The sequence below is a fragment of the Bombina bombina genome, chromosome 4 (assembly GCF_027579735.1).
Source record: "Bombina bombina isolate aBomBom1 chromosome 4, aBomBom1.pri, whole genome shotgun sequence".
Classification (NCBI taxonomy): domain Eukaryota; kingdom Metazoa; phylum Chordata; class Amphibia; order Anura; family Bombinatoridae; genus Bombina; species Bombina bombina.
Window position 1 is genome coordinate 1,038,028,924 of NC_069502.1, and position 17,567 is coordinate 1,038,046,490.

The window sequence follows — 17,567 nt, forward strand, 5'->3', positions numbered from 1 at the left end:
TTGGCACATAAATATTACCAGGGGTACGTTGCTGCTGTATTATGTGGGCATATAAGTAATACCAGGGGAATGCTGCTGCATGTTGGCACATAAATATTACCAGGGGAATGCTGCTGCATGTTGGCACATAAATATTACCAGGGGTACGTTGCTGCTGTATTATGTGGGCATATAAGTAATACCAGGGGAATGCTGCTGCATGTTGGCACATAAATAATACCAGGGGAATGCTGCTGTATCTGGGCACATAAATAATACCAGGGGAATGCTGCTGAATGGCTAATGAAAGAATATTATATTGTGTAATTGTTTTACTCTGTACATTTAGACCTTTATCTCATAATTATCATGGTTTTCACTGTTCCTTTAAATGCTAAAAATAAATATGTTCCTGCAGAATCTGCTTTTTCTGTTGCCCTCTTCCCCAGCAGTAGGTTAGGTTTTTTAGTCATGGCTGCATATGTATAAATTATGTACATTCTAAGAAAAAAAACAATTGTACTTGATTATTGCAGTTTCTAAATGTTTTCTAATTTTATTCAAACATTTCTAATTTTAAAATAAAACATTAAACAAAAAAAAACAACCTGCTCTATTTTCTTAGAGATGCTATATTTTTTGGACAAATTAGCTTCTTGGCTATGCATTTAATCCTTGAAATACATTAAAGGGACATTGTAGGAAAATGAAACCTAAAATGTTTCTTTCATGAATCAGATCAGGCATACAATTAATTAGAAACTTTAAAATTTACTTCTATTATTTAATTTTCTTCCTTCTCTTGTTATCCTTTGCGGAAAGGTTTATCTAGGAAAGCTCAGGAGCAGCAAAGAACCTAGGTTCTAGCTTCTGATTAGTGGCTGGCAGCATATATATACCAATTGTAATTGGCTCACCCATGTGTTCAGTTAGAAACCAGTAGTGCATTGTTGCTCCTTCAACAAATGATACAAAGAGAATCCAGGAGATTAAATAAAAAAAGTTAACTGGAAAGTAGTTTTAAATTGTATGTTCTACCTAAATCATGAAAGAAAAATTTAGGGTTCCAGGTCCCTTTAAGAAGTACAAAGGCAGTTGCTTTGTAAGAAGGATAAAAACTAATAGAGAATAAAAATTGGAATGTGTTACTTAAAGGGATAGGGAAGTCAAAATTAAACTTGAATGTTTCAGATAGAGCATGTAATTTTAAGACACTTATAAATTCACTTCTATTTTCAAATGCACTTTGTTTCCTTAGTATCCCTTGTTGAAAACGAATACACTCATATCCTACACTAGTGGGAGCTAGTTGCTGACTGCACACATTTGTCCCTTGTGATTGGCTAATTAGAAGTGTTCAGCTAGCTGCCATTAGTGCAATGCTATTTCTTAAACAAAGGATAACAATATAATGAAGCAAATTTGATAATAGAAGTTTTTTTCTTTCGTGTTTCAGATAAAAAAAAAATATTGAGCAACTTTACATTTTACTTCTGTTACCTATTTTTCTTTTAGTATCCTTTGAAAAGCATACCTAGGTAGGCTAAGGAGCAGCAATGCACTACTAGGAGTATCTGGTGATTGGTGGCTGCACATTTATGCCTCTTGTCATTGGCTTATTAAATGTGTTCAAATTTGCACCCAGTAGTGCATTGCTGCATATCCTTCAACAAAGGATACCAATAGAATGAAGCAAATTTAATGATGGCAGTAAATTGGACCTGCAACCTGCCAATATAATTTAAAATGTAAGCTGCCTCTGTCGGGTTCATATATGTTTTTTCTCGGGTGTATCATAGCCAGTGCCTCACCAGCCTCTGACCTCACCGCACGTCACTGAATACTAGCAATAATTGCTTGTGATATTGGATTTTAACTTTTTTCACCCATCTTTTAAAGAGAAATAATAAAGGTTATATTTAATGTTTTCCTGCCTATAAACTAGTCTGGGCACAGAGTGCTGATAGAGCATTTTCTTTCTTTGGAATCTTTTTCCAAAACTTTTTTTGCCTTTTAATATATAATGCTAGCACCACTCCTGTATTAAACAATTTATATTTGAGTTATTTACTCTAGAAACTATAAATTAAAGTACAGAGGAGCTTGCCTATATAGTGCCATATAGTGTATATATGGAAAAAAAAAAGTTAATTTACATGTAATTCTCTAATAGTATTATTACCTCTGACCTGATTATGAAAAAAGTCAACTTAGATCCTTCCAGAGAAACAACTCACCAAATCCATGCTGTACAAAACAATCCTGCCAATGTGTGTGGTGTATGTCTGTATGTATACATGTATATGTGTAAATATATATTTAAATACATGTGCACACATACATTCATATATACACATATAATCAACACAACCTCTATTTTTAGTTAAAATCTTACCAGCACTCCAAATCTTTTCATTTCCAATCGAAAGCAGTCACAGAACATTTCAAGTCCAGCCTTCGACATACAATATATGCTATTTATTGAATATATATGTGCATTTACGCTTGATAAAAACACTATACGTCCTAGAAAAAAAAAATACATAAAAGGTAAATGTATCTGTAATGTGAAACATTCCTTACCATGTAATGGATATTTAAAACATATAGAGCCAGATTACAAGTGGTGCGCAAAGTTATTGTTACAAGTTGAAAGTAAATTGTTTATTCACAAGAGTAAGCCGTTGCACTCTAACAGCTCGACATCAGAAATTGCACCCTCGTTAACAAAATCTAACACTTATCGCTCACGTGGTTACCCACCACAGCATTAAACCAACTGTGCTAAACCCGAATGTAGTTATGCATATTTTACATTCTAATGTTCTTTATATAGAAGAAAATGTTATTTTTCAATATTTTTTTCCTATATATATATATCTGATAAACATTAGAATGTAAAATATTTACAGTACATATACAGTTAAAAACATTATTTAATATTACAATTGAATAAAAGATTATATATATATATCTTTATATATACGTTTAAACAATATGCATTTTCCTGTATTATGCATATTACATTTAAGTATTGTATAGATTTGAAACATTTATTTTCCATGTTAAAAAAAAACAAAAACATGTTTTAAATCTATACAATACTTAACCCGTTAAGGACCGGGCATTTCAGTACCCAGTTTGCTGCAAATTAGGCTTTAAAAAAAAAGGCATTTCTTTCTGTAACGTAGCTGCCCCCCCCCCACTCGCTATTTTGAGCGAGATTGTGGCAGAGAGAAGCCCAGGACTGCATTGACGTACAGGGTACCCTTTAGGGGTTAAAGTATTATGCATTATACAGGAAAATGCATATAATTTAAACGTTTATACATGCAGGGATATTTTTTTGTCTTTATTAATCAGGTATAGCAAAGACATGGCAAAGATGTAGGCGTTGAGTGGGACTTAGCTGGGCATTCTAAGGGAGTAACCTGCATTTTGATTGGAATACATCACCAGTAGTGCAGGTAACATGTAGGGTTTCAGCCACCTTTTCAGTGGTGAGACTTTACAGTGTTTCCAGAAACCGTGTTTTTTTTCAGTGAGCACAATGTTTGTGCTGTGTTGGAACAATTCAAATAAGCCCGGTCTGTCTTTGCTTTGAATATCGGGGCCTTAGTCGGAATTTCAAGTAGATTTTTTTCTAAGTTAGTTTAATTTACCTTTCACCTGCATCATGTGACAGCCATCAGCCTGATATAAAATGCATAAACATACAGTATATACTGTCTGTGAATTATTGCACATGCTCAGTACGCGCTGGTTCCTTAAAATGTGCATATAAAAAGATTGTGCACATTTTGATAATAGAAGTAAATTGGAGAGCTGTTTAAAATTGCGTGCCCTATCTGAATCATGATTAATTTTTACTTAAAGGGACATTGAACACTTTGAGATGGTATTATAAAATGATAAATTGTATATATAAAACAACTCTGCAATATACTTTCATTATTTATTTTGTCCTCTTTGCCTGTAATTCCATTCTGAAATTCTGAGCTTTTCAGTTCCTGTTAGAAATGGAAGTGCAGAACACTTGAAATCCAGCACAACCATTGGCTGCACATTCTAGTGACCTATTTGTAACTGACCCTAATTGGCCACAGCAGAGAAGGTAACACAAGTTACAACATGGCAGCTCCCATTGTTTTATAGATACTAAAACTTTACACTTATTTTGTCACTTTTTAAGCAACTAATGAAACTTTAAAAAATACATCTACATGTTAGTCATGGACTAATCTTTTCTTTGAATGCATCATTCTATCTAGCATGTATTTAGTGTTTAATGTTCCTTTAAGGAAGAATTTCCCTGATTTTATATGGTAATCTGATGGCTTAAAGTCTGGCATTAAGATAATATGCCAGCAAAAAAATATATACCAAAAAAATGTTCAAAGAAAAAGAAAGATAATGTAAATTACTCTTAAAAAAGTTTGCCTGTGCAAGAAATGAAACCAAGCCGCATGGTATCTTATGGTGCCCATTAGGAGCTTATAATATTGCAGAGACTCTATCTATACACAGCAATCAGCCAACTGTGGGTGAATCAGAGAGGGAGGAAACTATTGTATTATGATACATGCATGTCTTTACTTTTGTCTAGAGCTCTACCGAAGTACAGGAGGCGTTATTAACAGGGTGGATAATCTAAGTATAAATTAAATTCACTAAAAAAAGAATTTCTTGACTCTGCTCCAGGGGAGAATCGAGACCTCACCCTGTATATTAACAATAGTTAACCTACTTCATCTTTACCTCATATTGGATAGAGGTTATCTTAATTAACTGTAAACCCAAACAGCACTCACACTTAGTTCTGCAAACTCCTTCAATGACACTCTTAAGCGTCCTATTTATCTGTTGCAAATTGGAAACAAAGTGTTTTGTATAAATATTTTACCTTTGCTTTTTCTAATGAGTGGAGCAAATGCCAATGTTGTCCTTACACTTCCAAGTACATTGATTTCCATAACTTTTTGATATTGGTCCATGGAGTGCCATTCTGACATGCCCCACTTAGATATGCCTGCATTATTTACTAGTCCCCACAAACCTGAAACAATAGAAGAGATTTATATGAGTTCACAATATTCTCCCATGAGAGCCTTACAAGGAGAGTAAGCTTGTAGCATGCACCAGCAAGTAAGCACTGCATTGTAAAAGAAAGGTTTAAATATACTTTTAACACTGTCATTCTATAAGCACAATTAACAAGCACATTTCAGCCATTTTAAGGATACACCTCTCAAAAGCATGGTAGAATCCATGCTCCTGATTTTCTTTGCTGTAGCCATTTACTACGTAGAATAGGACTGCATAAATGGTCCCTTTAAAAGGACATGAAGCCCAATTTTTTATGTCATGATTCAGTTTACTTCTATTATCAAATTTGCTTCATTTTCTTGGTATCCTTTGTGAAAAAGGAGCTGCTCTGCACTACTGGGGAGCTAGCTGAACACATCTGGTGAACCAATGCATTTATTTGCAGCCACCATTCAGCAGGTAGCTCTTAGTTATGTATTTCTGCCCCTGAGCATACCTAGGTATGCTTTTCAACTAATGATATCAAGAAAATGAAGCAAATTAAAAAATAAAAGATGTAAATTGGAAAAAAAAAAATGTTTTGTCTGAATCATGAAAGAAAAATGTTGGGTTTCATGCCCCTTTAGAAACCTTAAAGTAATACATTAATGCCAAGATGTTACTTTCATGATTAAAATGCTAATGTATCGCAATGACTTCTGTATCTCCAGCAAGGCTGTTTTTCCTTCTATGCCGTGTTTTTCTGTGCAGCGCTATCTCTACCTGGTCAATACAGCGGCTGATTGACTTCATGGTGCAAAACTATATAGACATGAAATGGTTTGAGTAGGAAGGTAAAAATAAAAAGTATGATCTAGCAAATATTTAAGCTGAAACCTAATTTTGTTTATGGAAAAGATTTCTTTAAACATAATTTGCATGCACCACTATGGACATCTGTATATTAGAGTTCTAATCCAAACAACTGTAAATAATTGAGGATACAATAGAAAGGACTTATTAAAGGGACATGACAGGGACATGTCTTAATGGTTTTATTTCACCCCTTGTATGTCTGTCTTATCTCTGTAATATTTTGTTTTTGATGTGTTTTTTTTTTGGTTTCTGCATGATTGACCGTTAGCTTAAAATGTCCATAAATGTACCCTCCCACTCATTTTAACACACTTTTGTTGGGCCATCATTAACCAATACATCTCTCTCCTTTAGACACATTGCTCTCTCAGAACACAGAGAAAAAAAAACACAGACTTTTTCACTCAACCGCTTCAATTGCCATCTAACTTACTACAGGTAGCCTTCTGGAAAACAGCTTACTCCTACTCTCCTCCTCTCTTGTCACCTCATCACACTCCCGTTTACAGGACTTCTCCAGACTGGCTCCCATCTTGTGGAACTCTCTGCCTCACTCCACAAGACTCTCTTCTAGTTTTAAAAGCTTCAAGTGCTCCCTAAAGACTCTACTGTTCAGGGACGCATACAACCTACGCTAACCTTTCCTAATACTAGTTTCTCTCCTCCACTGCAATCCCCTGAACCCCCTTAGCATGTAAGCCTAAGAGTCCAGCTGTTTGTAGATCACCTTCTTAAGAGCTGACTACAACAGCGCAACTCTTGGCAGGGCCCTCTACCCTATAATTGTTTTGTTGTACTTCCCCGTTTGTTTATAGCGCTGTTGAATCTGTTGGCGCTCTACAAATAACCGATAATAATAATAATAATAATAATGAAGCCCAATTTTTTTTCTTCCATGATTTAGAAAGAGCATACAATTATAAACAACTTTCTAATTTACTTCTATTATCTAATTTGCTTCATTCTCTTGATATTCTTTGCTGAAAAGCATATCTAGATATGCTTAGTAGCTGCTGATTGGTAGCTGCACATAGATGCCTCCTGTGATTGGCTCACCATGTGCATTGCTATTTTTTTTATTAAAGGCTATCTAAAGAATTAATCAAATTAGATAATAGAAGTAAATTAGAATGTCGTTTAAAATTGTATTCTCTACCTTAATCATGAAAACATTTTTTTGGGTATAGTGTCCCTTTAAAGGTCAGAAAGAATAATGCTAAACAAATCTTTTACATTAAATCTCAAGCACGGTGTTAAAGAGGTAACATTACCTGCCCTGCATTAATACTTAGATTTTGCTTGCAGCTTTATGTTATAAGCTCTACACACATACTCACCTGAAATATGTGTTTATGCATCACTGAAGAAACAGGTTAATACTTGTGTTATGTCTGCAGGGAGATATGGGCAGTACAAACAGGGAGTGTTTGCAATGTCGCCAATTACATGTTTGCTGGGCTGAGTTTGATTTTTATTCTAAAGACAAGCAGGCAGGGTAAAGCAGATAGGCAGTCTTTACTGCTAGCCACCAGCGACTAACCAAATTATCCTGATCTAGCTGTAACAGACACATGGGGGCCGATTTATTAAGGTTCGAATGGCCCTGAATGTATCTGTTTCTGCGCGAACCTTCAGGCTCGCCGGAAACAGGAGTTAAAGGGACAGTCTAGTGCAAAATAAACTTTCATGATTCAGATAGAGAATGTAATTTTAAACAATTTTCCAATTTACTTTTATCACCAATTTTGCTTTGTTTTCTTGGTATTCTTTTTTTTTTTTTTTTTTTAAATATTTTTTATTGAGGTTTAGCAGACCGAACATAAAACATAATACACCTTTTTGATAACAGGAAAAAGTACAAACAAAATTAAGCGAAACATTTCAGCAGTTATATAAGACATTAATATTAGGCCAATGTAACCTCAGTTTTTCAATAAGATAGTATGAATGACTAGTCAGTTGATAACATAGCTTTAGGCCCAATGGACCATAATTATAAAAAGTAGAAAATGCGTATATAGCAGGGGGGGGGGGATTCAGTGGATAAGCACCGCTATGCATATAGGGGAAAGGGTGGAGGGCGGAGCCATATATAAATGTAGGTAGTTTAAGGTACGTGGTGGGATCTTAGAAGTGTTCAAGAAAGGGACCCCAGGACTGTCAGAACAAAATTATATCTTGCAAATTAGAGTGCAGATTAAGTTGGTCTCTGTCATTAAGTTTCCCCTCTAGTAATATGGTTATACCCATAAGGGTGAGGTAATAATAACTAGTAAAGGAGCTTTATCAGGGCTTAGAATGTCTTAGCACTATTTTTATAGTAAGACTAATAGACTATGGGACAGGAGATTAGGGGACTATGCTGGCTTTAGCCATAGTAAAGTTAAACAAACCGGTAGGAATTCAAAACCAGCAGTTGGTACGCATCAACCTATTAATGTATTGATTGTACCTGTTATATGAGTAGGCATAAGATACAGAAAAAACAGATACAGGTTACTCCAACAAAGTACTCCCCTTTATAATGAGCGTGAATGAGCTGCGTGCCTGAGGTAGTCCTGCAGCTTAGATATGGAGAGTAGTAGTGCTACATATGCCCATTAATAATCAAATGGGAGGTATAGCTTTATATCTGATAAAAAGTATAATGGCGTTTTACCAATAGGCCTTAGTTAGCTCAACTAATGAGTATTGGGGACTAAATATTTATACTAGTTCCAGTAGGCTTAAATATATATTAATAGTACTAGTACTATAGGGGAGTATTCCATTATATAGGAGGAAGGAATAAACATAGTAAGAGCATGACATAACCATGAATAATTTTACAAAGAAACTCTGATTTGGTAATAATATACACAGCTTGAGTCAAAGTATGCGCATTGCATTTTCATGAGATCTTTACAATCTCTCTTAGTATAAAATCAGATAGTCTGAGAAAGACACAAACAATATAGGTACACAGTCTTGTTCCACTACAAACTATGATGCAAAGGCACATAACATAATGGAGACAGTTTCTGAAAGAGAATTACCATGAGGGTGCGTTATACTATGCGTAGAGAAATGTGAGGAGATTTTATGATAGACTTTAGGGCTATACATCATGTAGTACAGCAAATAACAGCTAATTGAATAACCACATATCATAATAAACATATGAGCCAGTCTGAATATATATCATTTTGTCCAGAGAATACACCGCCTGGGACAGTCCAAGTGTCCTCAATCCAAGCAACAAGGAGACACATGCAGCCCAATAGACACACCAGCTAAGAGTAATATAGGTGACATGAGTACTCCGGTTGAATAACTAGGCTGCAAAACCAGCCCTGCAAGAGCTGCTCGGCCTATACAATCAAAGTAGAGGAACACATATAAAAAAAAAACTGCAGCATTGCAAAGTATTCTATATTACCTCCCAGGAAATTCATGTTAAGCCGGGGGGGGGGGGGGAGGTGGTTTAAATATAAAGGCAGTGCAGAACAATTATCTACTGTTCACTAATATAAGACAATAAATGCTTATGTAGATCTTGTTGCCATACCTATGCCATGCCTAAATACTAGCAGAACCTTTTTATATCCATTGCTTCATTCAATCTGTACCCCACACATTAAAGTAACAGCTCTAAGATAGGGAGAAATTAGTCTAGTCATTTAGCCTTCAATAGTGTGAGTCATTTTTACAATATCTGGGGCTCAGATGAAGTGGATACTCTATTTAGTATGCAGTATCTGTATATTGCCCTATGATAGAAGATTAAGTAATCTGCATATTATCTCAGGTAATCTCCCATCTCCCCCGCCGGCTGAGGCAGACAGGAGGTATAGTGAGTCAATACTTGAGAGGAACCCCCATACATTCACACATATATATATACCCCCAAGAGCCAATTCATTTCAAGAAATCACCATCTATTAACAGTCAAATGAAGGTTAGACCAAGCAGCCAAGAAAAAACAAAGCTTCAACATTAGTTTGACAACCTATTGGACAACCTATTGTGTAAGGTCTTCATATTATCTAGTAGCTTTGCGGATACTAGCTTATATATAAACTTAAGCGACAAATGGTTGAGCTATTATATCAATGATTAAAGGGGTTAAACACTGTGACCCCAAACATATCTATGTATATCAGAATGTGATAGAACTCCAGACTGTCACAGACATAACACAAAAACATGACATCCAGTATTGGAGCAGCGGAAAGAGTTGTCTAGCTGTATTCTCTATGTGCTATTATAAATGAAGGCAAGCATATATTAATATTAAAACCTATCATATCTAGGCGAGCTCTAAGGAGGTAAGATTATAACAGTTAAACATAGTAAGAACAAACACTACATAGTATGAAGTAAAACCCATGGGTCACTACAAAATTGTGGTATATGAATGGAGGAACATGATATAACCTGTGCAGAAAAAATAGTATTGAAATAGTTTACGCTACAGACCGCTTTAAACCCATTAAAACAATTCTCTAAATATTATGATAAAGGAGAGCAATACTGTTATACATGCAAACTTAAAATGAACAGCAAGCGATGGTAGGCTTCAAACATAGTCCCATGAAAAAACTAAGACTCTGATCCGTGGATGTATAGACCAGTGTTCACTGGATTAAATCAAAATTTTCTTTACTCTGCTCCCGCTCTGAGGCCAACTACTCCAATGGAAACCGGGTAGTAGTGGGCTATGTCACAGCGTATGAGGACCTTATTGATTTATGTCATTACATGACCCGATGTAAAATTAGCAACAGTCCATACTGTGTATCTGAAATCAAAACCTTCAGAAAGCAGAACATTGCGAGTGTCTCTAACAACTCTAGCTAGGCAGAAACCTATGTAAGGTGCATACTTCTTCTATTAAACAATGACAAAACACAGAGTATTATGTAAAAAAAAAGCTTAACAAATGTCCCTGTTACCATCTAGTTGTAATGAGAATATCGTAGTAGCTGTACTACCAAAGGGAATTAGTCCCAAAAATTTCGCCACCTTAGTGACATTCACAGCGATATTTACAGTTCACAGTGCCTTGTAGACAATAATGCAAATTAGAGCTTATATTTATTCTGGCTCATTTAGCCAATTCCCCGTCTATGTGGTGTAACTGACATCGGATCAATGTTTGCAAATAGCCCCCTCGGTAAACAAACATTACCCAGCAGCTTTCTCTGTGTAATTGCAGCAGCAGGTCCCAGCTCGGAGCACATACAATGCAGTATGGAGACTGATGGCCACGACAGCACTTCCTCCTGAGACAACCGGTCCGGAGTTTCTGCAGTAGTCACGGTGAGTGTAATGTAATCAGCTGGCAGCATGTAATATTGGCCTCGTGAAGGGTAAGCTTGATCTTTATTGTCGATATTACTTAACGGCAATTGGCAACATATTTTCAGGGAATCTGCCAGGGCGAGATCTTTCCATGTGTCCCCGTGCACGCTTCTGGTCTCTCCTCGCATCGCGGAACTTAGCATGTCTGCAAGATCCATAAAGCAGTTTGTAATTTGCCGATCCAGGCCTTGTAATAAGGCAACAAGTAGCTCCATAGACTCCTCCATTTTGAGAGTAATTTCAAGCTTAGGACTGTAGACAAGTAATAGCGGAGGTAGGCCCAAGTATCCCGCCACTCACCATGCGTCAGCTCTCACTATAACAGAGGTATCAAACACAGAGTTAGTACCGTAAGTTGGCTCAAGCAGAGTGTCTTTCTTTTATAAGTCGGCTGACAAATATCTACATAGAAATTTAGCTCATTCTGGGTCTTCAAATAACAACTTTAATTAGACATGGCCTAGGAGCTCAGAGAATACACGAGAATCACCTAGGCTGTTGGCTCCACCCCCGCATTTTCTTGGTATTCTTAGTTGAAAGCTAAACCTAGGAGGTTCATATGCTAATTTCTAAGCCCTCGAAGGCCGCCTCTTCTCTCAGGGCATTTTGACAGTTTTTCACCACTAGAGGGTATTAGTTCATGTGTGTCATATAGATAACACTGTGCTCATGCACGTGAAGTTCAAGTGAGCCAGCTCTGATTGGCTAAAATAGATGTCTGTCAAAAGAACTGAAATAAGGGGGCAGTTTTCAGAGGCTTAGATACAAGGTAACCACAGAGGTAAAAAGTGTATTTATATAACTGTGTTGATTGTACAAAACTAGGGAATGGGTAAAAAAGGGATTATCTATCTTTTTAAACAATAAAAATTCTGGTGTAGACTGTCCCATTAAGAAGCAGCGGTCTTAATACTGCTGCTCCTTAATAAAGACTTCTGCCCGTCTGGAGGACCACTTCTGCCCGGCTTGGATGAAGACTTCTGCCCGTCTGGAGGACCACTTCTGCCCGGTTGGATGAAGACTTCTCCCGGTAAGGTGATCTTCAAGGGGTTAGTGTTAGGTTTTTTTAAGGGGGTATTGGGTGGGTTTTAGAGTAGGGTTGGTTGTGTGGGTGGTGGGTTTTAATGTTGGGGGGGATTTGTATATTTCTTTTACAGGTAAAACAGCTGATTACTTTGGGGCAATACCCCGCAAAAGGCCCTTTTAAGGGCTATTTGTAATTTAGTGTAGGGTAGGGCTTTTTTTTTTTTTTTTTATTTTGTTAGGGGGATTAGATTAGGTGTAATTAGTTTAAAATTCTTGTAATTTTTTTTATTATTTTCTGTAATTTAGTGGGGGGGGGGTTGTACTTTAGATAATTTTATTTAATTTAGGGAATTAATTTAATTATAGTGGTAGTGTTAGGTGTAATTGTAACTTAGGTTAGGTTTTATTTTACAGGTACTTTTGTCTTTATTTTAGCTAGGTAGCTAGGTAGTTATTAAATAGTTAATAACTATTTACTAACTATTCTACCTAGTTAAAATAAATACAAACTTGCCTGTAAAATAAAAATAAACCCTAAGTTATATATATATTAGTTATATTGTAGCTAGCTTAGGGTTTATTTTATAGGTAAGAATTTAGTTTTAATTAGGAATAATTTAGTTAATGATAGTTATTTTATTTATATAAATTATATTTAAGTTAGGGGGGTTAGGGTTAGGGTTAGACTTAGATTTAGGGATTAATAACTTTAATATAGTGGCGGCGACGTTGGGGGCGGAAGATTAGGGGTTAATAAATGTAGGTAGGTGGCGGCGATGTTAGGGACGGCAGATTAGAGGTTAATAAAATTTAACAAGTGTTTGCAAGGCGGGAGTGCAGCGGTTTAGGGGTTAATATATTTATTATAATGTCAGCAATGTCCGGTTCGGCAGATTAGGGGTTAATTTTTTTTAAAGTGTTTGTGATGTGGGGGGGCCTCGGTTTAGGGGTTAATAGGTAGTTTATGGGTGTTAGTGTAATTTTTAGCACTTTAGTTATGAGTTTTATGCTATGGCGTTGTAGTGTAAAACTCTTAACTACTGACTTTTAAATGCGGTACCAGTCTTGACAGCAGAGGGTCTACCACTCACTTTTTGGCAGACTCGTAATACCGGCGCTATGCAAGTCCCATTGAAAAAAGAGGATACGCAATTGACGTAAGTGGATTTGCGGTATTTCCGAGTCTGGCCAAAAAAGTGAGTGGTAAACCTGTACCTGCAAAACGCGTAATACCAGCGGGCGTTTAAAAGCAGCGTTGGGACCAGCCAACACTGCTTTTTAAGCCTAACGCAAGACACGTAATCTAGCCGAATGCTAGTTTTCTTTTTTCTTTTTTTAAATAAATGTGGGGTGTCTTTACATTGAGGTCTATGGGAATTGTGTTCCCAGTAAATATATGCTTATATACATATTAACACATAAATATATATGTATATAATCATATACGTATATATTTACACTTTACTGCCATCATTGCGCTACTTACCCCCTTCGCTGCACAAGGTTCTGAGACACAGCATGAGATTGAGGCTCCCATTAGAGTCTATAGAAGCGAGCTCTCGTGAGCTCAACATTAGTGTGCATTGGTATTACTCAATGGAGCCCTAATAGCGCTCCACTTGTAATCTGGCCCTAAATTGCCACAATTACAATGAAGGGCAAGGCTATAGCAGTGGGGGACTTTAACCCCATTAATGACCACAGCACTTTTCCATTTTCTGTCCGTTTGGGACCAAGGCTATTTTTAAATTTCTGCAGTGTTTGTGTTTAGTTGTAATTTTACTCTTACTCATTTACTGTATCCACACATATTATATACTGTTTTTCTTGCCATTAAATGGATTTTCTAAAGATACCACTATTTTCATCATATCTTATAATTTACTATAACATTTTTTATAAAATATGATGAAAAAATGGAAAAAAACACACTTTTTCTAACTTTGACCCCCAAAATCTGTTACACATCTACAACCACCAAAACACACCCATGCTAAATAGTTTTTACATTTTGTCCTGAGTTTAGAAATACCCAATGTTTACATGTTCTTTGCTTTTTTTGCAAGTTATAGGGCAATAAATACAAGTAGCACTTTGCTATTTCCAAACCACTTTTTTTCAAAATTAGTGCTAGTTACATTGGGACACTGATATCTTTCAGGAATCCCTGAATATCCCTTGACATGTATACAGTGAGGCCCCGGTTTACGCACAACTCGGTATACGAAATTTCGGTTTACGAAATCGAAATTTGAAGAAAATTTGACTCGGTTTACGAATTTTTTTCGCAATACGAAACAAAATGCCGGTTTGCCCCCCTCGGTTTACGAATTTTTTTCGCAATACGAAACAAAATGCCGGTTTGCCCCCCTCGGTTTACGAATATTTTTCGCAATACGAAACCAGTGGCCCCTGTGCCCCCTGCATACTCAAGTATGATTGAATTAATGAAGTTTGGGTACCAGTGTAGAGGTGTTGGAGAGGTTTTGGAGCCATTTTGCAGCAAGTTGTTGAGCCTTTTGGAGCCATTTGCAGCAAGTTGTTAAGCCTTTTGGAGCCATTTGCAGCAAGTTGTGGAGCCTTTTGGAGACATTGGAGCCATTTGCAGCAAGTTGTTAAGCCTTTTGGAGCCTTTTGGAGCCTTTTTTGGACACTTTACTTGAATTTTTTCGGACCTCCGGAACGCATTAATTGATTTTCAATGCATTCCTATGGGAAACCATGTTTCGGTTTACGAATTTTTCGCAATACGAAACGACCCGGAGAACGAATTAAATTCGTAAACCGAGGCCTCACTGTATATATTTTTTTAGAAGACATCCCAAAGTATTGATCAAGGCCCATTTTGGTATATTTCATGCCACCATTTCACTGCCAAATGCAATCAAATTAAAAAAATCGTTCACTTTTTCACAAATTGTTTCACAAACTTTAATTTTCTCACTGAAATTATTTAAAAACAACTTGTGCAATTATGGCATAAATTGTTGTAAATGCCACTGCACATCACACGTGTATTATGCCCAGCAGTGAAGGGGTTAATTAGGGAGCATGTAGGGAGCTTCTAGGGTTAATTTTAGCTTTAGTGTAGTGTAGTAGACAACCCCAAGTATTGATCTAGGCCCATCTTGGTATATTTCATGCCACCATTTCACCGCCAAATGCGATCAAATAAAAAAAATTGTTCACTTTTTCACAAACTTTAGGTTTCTCATTGAAATTATTTACAAACAGCTTGTGCAATTATGGCACAAATGGTTGTAAATGCTTCTCTGGGATCCCCTTTGTTCAGAAATAGCAGACATATATGGCTTTGACGTTGCTTTTTGGTAATTAGAAGGCCGCTTAATGCTGCTGTGCATCACATGTGTATTATGCCCAGCAGCGCAGGGGTTAATTAGATAGTTTGTATGGAGCTTGCAGGGTTAATTTTAGCTTTAATGTAGAGATCAGACTCCCACCTGACACATCACACCCCCTGATCCCTCACAAACAGCTCTCTTTCCTCCCCCACCCCACAATTATCCCTGCGATCTTAAGTACTGGCAGAAAGTCTGCCAGTACTAAAATAAAAGGTATCTTTTTGTTAAAGCATATTACATATGCTGCTGTGTAGGGTCCCCCCTTAGCCCCCAACCTCCCTGACCCCCCCCCAAACAGCTCTCTAACCCTCCCCCTCTACCTTATTTGGAGCCATATTGGGTATTTTCTGTAGTGTAGCTTCCCCCCCCCAAAGACCATCCGCCCAGATCCCTTAGCTATTTTATTAACCTATTCCCTTCCCCCTTTCTCCCACTTATAATTATACATTTTTTGTGTAGTGCAGCGGTTCCCACCCACTCGCCCGCCAACCCCCATGCACGCACCCACGCGTCCCCGGCGCCCCCGATCCCACCCCTTTCTTAATCACAGAAGCAATCGATGGCTACCTCCCACTTCGGCTCCCACCCACCAACGACTGCGGCCATCAATGTCCGGTGCAGAGAGGGCCACAGAGTGGCTCTCTCTGCACTGGAGGGGTAATTAATGTTATTGCAGGATGCCTCGATATCGAGGCATCACTGCAATAACCGGAAAGCAGCTGCTTTCCAAGACCAACAACGTACGCCGTACGTCCTCGATCGTTAAGGGTATTTTTTTGGACGACGTACAGCGTACGTCATCGGTCATTAAGGGGTTAATATACCTGATATAGACTGGGAGCTGCCAGTTGCTAAATCATCTAGAAGAATATACTGGAATCTTTGCAAGGGGAATCTCTTGAACAGCTGGTAAAAGAACAAACACGTAAAGGAGTTATATTAGATTTAGTACTTACAAACTATGATATAGTATATGAAGTGTAGGAGGATGAGAACTCTAGTGATCATCAGTCTGTATAGTATATTATTAAGGCGACGGTATTGTGCAACCATAGTAAAACAAAAATTTTAGTTTAAGAAAGGCTGATTTTCTTACATAGGCAAATACCTATAAAAAGGATGGCACATATTACAGGAGCGCAAGAACAGTGGTAATATTTTAAGAACGCTATTTTAGATGCAACTAAACACTGTATTAGGCTTTTCTTTTTTAAAGAAAATGAAAACCAATATGGTTTTCAAGAAAAGTAGTACATACAGTTAAGACAAAAAAGGATAGGTAAAAATGAAGAACCCCAAAAAATTGACAAAGCAATTAATCAGAAAGGCTAACACTGATGCAGAAGAGAGAATAGTACACCTTTTTTAGACATATCAGTGAAACCTATGGGAGGTATAATAAGACTTAACACTGAGGAGGATAGAGCAGTGGAATGAGATAAACACATAACAAACTGTCTAAATGATTACTTTTGTTCAGTCGTCACAACGGATTGTAAAGACAATGAATTTATATTAAGGGATGTTACTTTAAATGATAATCTGAGTAGTACTCTTTTTTACAGAGGAAGATGTTTCAATGACTTTATCAACAATAAAAATAAATAAGTTTGTGGGTCCAGATAATATTCATCCAAGGGTTCTAAGGAAACTTCAATCCATGATAGCTTCTCCATTAGCTGATTTATTTACTCAGTCACTGTTAACAGGTATTGTTCCAGAAGACTGGAAATTGCTAATGTCATCCCTTTTCATAAAAATGGTAGTAGGGAAGATTCTGTTAACTATAGGCCAGTCAGTTTGATTTCAATTTAAGGGAAATTAATGGAAACTCTGTTAAAGGAAATGACAAATGACATCATGGTTTCACTGCTGGAAGATGATGTCAGACTAATCTAATGGATTTCTTTGACTATGTAACTAAATTACTAAATTAATAGACCACGGAGGAGCCGT

The 17,567-nt window shown here is 36.9% G+C and overlaps 1 protein-coding gene and 1 long non-coding RNA gene across 2 annotated transcripts in view; one reads left to right on the plus strand and one right to left on the minus strand.

The window, feature by feature from the left end:
* Positions 1–6,504, plus strand: part of LOC128657748 (uncharacterized) — a 115,357-nt gene extending 108,853 nt beyond the window's left edge. The window contains exon 3 of the long non-coding RNA XR_008402123.1: positions 6,235–6,504. This is a non-coding gene — a long non-coding RNA (uncharacterized LOC128657748). The remainder of the gene's footprint in view (positions 1–6,234) is intronic.
* Positions 1–17,567, minus strand: part of LOC128657746 (D-beta-hydroxybutyrate dehydrogenase, mitochondrial) — a 104,247-nt gene that overhangs the window by 43,119 nt on the left and 43,561 nt on the right. Inside the window, exons 2-3 of the mRNA XM_053712155.1 lie at positions 4,883–5,035; positions 2,375–2,505 (exon numbers count right to left, since the gene is read on the minus strand). Coding sequence (XP_053568130.1) covers positions 2,375–2,505; positions 4,883–5,035 — 284 coding nt within the window. The remainder of the gene's footprint in view (positions 1–2,374; positions 2,506–4,882; positions 5,036–17,567) is intronic.